This window comes from Panicum virgatum, chromosome 2N, assembly GCF_016808335.1.
Source record: "Panicum virgatum strain AP13 chromosome 2N, P.virgatum_v5, whole genome shotgun sequence".
Lineage (NCBI taxonomy): Eukaryota > Viridiplantae > Streptophyta > Magnoliopsida > Poales > Poaceae > Panicum > Panicum virgatum.
The window spans coordinates 53147955-53149805 of record NC_053146.1 but is presented as its reverse complement, the minus strand read 5'-3'; the positions used below and the strand labels follow the sequence as shown (position 1 = coordinate 53149805).

Sequence of the window (1851 nt, the reverse complement as noted above, 5' to 3'; positions counted from 1 at the left end):
GGCCTCGAGTTGTGCCGGCACGCTCATCGTAGACCCGCCATGAATCCTCATTACATTCAGTGAGCAATCTAATTCAAGCAGCCTACATGACTCGAACTGCAACAAAAAAAACTTAGTATACAAATATTAAAAGATCGAAAATGCAGTCAACATTTACTCACCGCCCCAGCTAATGCCTCATTCCTATGTCGTGCATAGCGATCCTGCAAAGTCGCAACATGCGGCTGTGGATGCATGTCAACATACGTCAAACGGCAACGAGTCTTCGGTTCGTACCAGGTCAGGTACGCTCGAAACGAAGGCTCAGTGTGTGGACCGATATCCTCAGCCAACTGCTCGCCTGCATCATCCCACGCAGCCACCCATGGTTGTAATCTAGTGACCCACATTGTCGAGAAAAGATGTCCAGCCCTTGATAAACTGCACGTTAAATAGAAATTACTTTCACGTTATTAGTACATGGGTGCCCATAAATTTTTGTTACTTATGATCGTGGCGCTGAACACGATCCAACGCTGAAGGCACAGGGAAAGACTAGCGTCGACCGAACTGCCTCATGACTCTATCCGGGCAGTGGGCCTCAACTGCAACGTCGTACACCAAAGCTGCAATAGTCATCCATAGGTCCTGGTCCTGTGTGCACACCGAAGATATCCCAAGCGGTGCACGTGCGGCTATAGCCGAATGACTGTATGGTTCCCACACAATGTCTTCTGGGGTCAATCGATCAAATTCAGCAACAAACTCAGGATAAGACCGCCGGGTCTGTACATGTGCCCATGTTTTCTGCAAAAATAAAAATTATGTGTCCATAACAAAGGTATTGAGGGAACAATGTATGACCATAGTACGCATAGAATATAAATTTTTATCGGGTCCATACCTGTCGAGAGTACCAGAGAGTCCCCATGGTGGGTCTGTCGTCCTCCGTGTCACCGTACATATCCGGCGTGTACGGTGACTGGTCAATCATGGGACGACCGATAGCAATCCTCTCGTAAGAACAAAGCTGTAGCAGAATTGGGCACCCCGTTAGGACAGCATTCCTATCATTCTGCTGTGATGCCTTGCAGAGTCCACGATATGTCATATAAGAACCGCTGAACCCAACTATATAAGGGTATGACATCCTCATCTGCATCGGCGATCTCCTGTGTGTAGGGCAGAAACACCCTATCCGCACAGTGCCCGTGTGAGTTGTTGAATATGATGTACCCAAATAACCACAACAGGTATGCCTCGAGTGATCTAGTCACGCTGTAGTCATCAGCATCGGCTGCCAACAGATCCGGCTGCAATGAAGTACGAATATTGAGAATAAGAAACACATGAGTTATTTCAAAGCCATAAATATATCAACACATCGTTATGTACGAAATTGTACCTGAAACTGTAGGAGCCATGACTTGGAAGGGCCTTTCGACTGTGGGTGCTCATTGAAATCTTCAGGATCAATCGTGGTGGCAACACCTACAAAACATTCCTCAAGATCCTCCAGCCACATAGAAGGTACCACGCGGGGCCCGACAGCGTCTCCGGGGATAGAAAGACCAAGCAGCATCGCAACGTCTTGCAAGGTCGGTGCCATCTCCCCACAAGGGAGGTGGAACGTGTGTGTCTCAGGTCTCCATCTGTCAACGAGAGCTGAAAGTAGAGACATGTCTAGCTTCACCAAAGCAATCTCAGCAAGACGAGCCACAGTGAGAAGACCTGCCTCGCTCAGCCTGCATCATACAGTGCTCAAATGTTAATACATTATATAACGAAATGTATAACGGATAAAAACAGAAAATAGATGACATATCACCTGAGCACCCATCGTGGGCCTACAGCAACCAACTCTACTGGTGG

At 47.7% G+C, this 1851-nt stretch overlaps 1 protein-coding gene across 1 annotated transcript; it reads right to left on the bottom strand.

Annotated features, from left to right (window-relative positions):
* Positions 1–426: 426 nt before the first annotated feature.
* On the bottom strand, positions 427–939 carry LOC120658917 (serine/threonine-protein phosphatase 7 long form homolog). The gene is made up of 2 exons (XM_039937037.1): positions 884–939; positions 427–786 (listed from the first exon to the last, which is right to left on the bottom strand). Exons 1-2 carry the CDS (start codon positions 908–910, stop codon positions 535–537), a joined length of 279 nt encoding a protein of 92 aa, XP_039792971.1. The 5' UTR covers positions 911–939; the 3' UTR covers positions 427–534.
* Positions 940–1851: the final 912 nt, after the last annotated feature.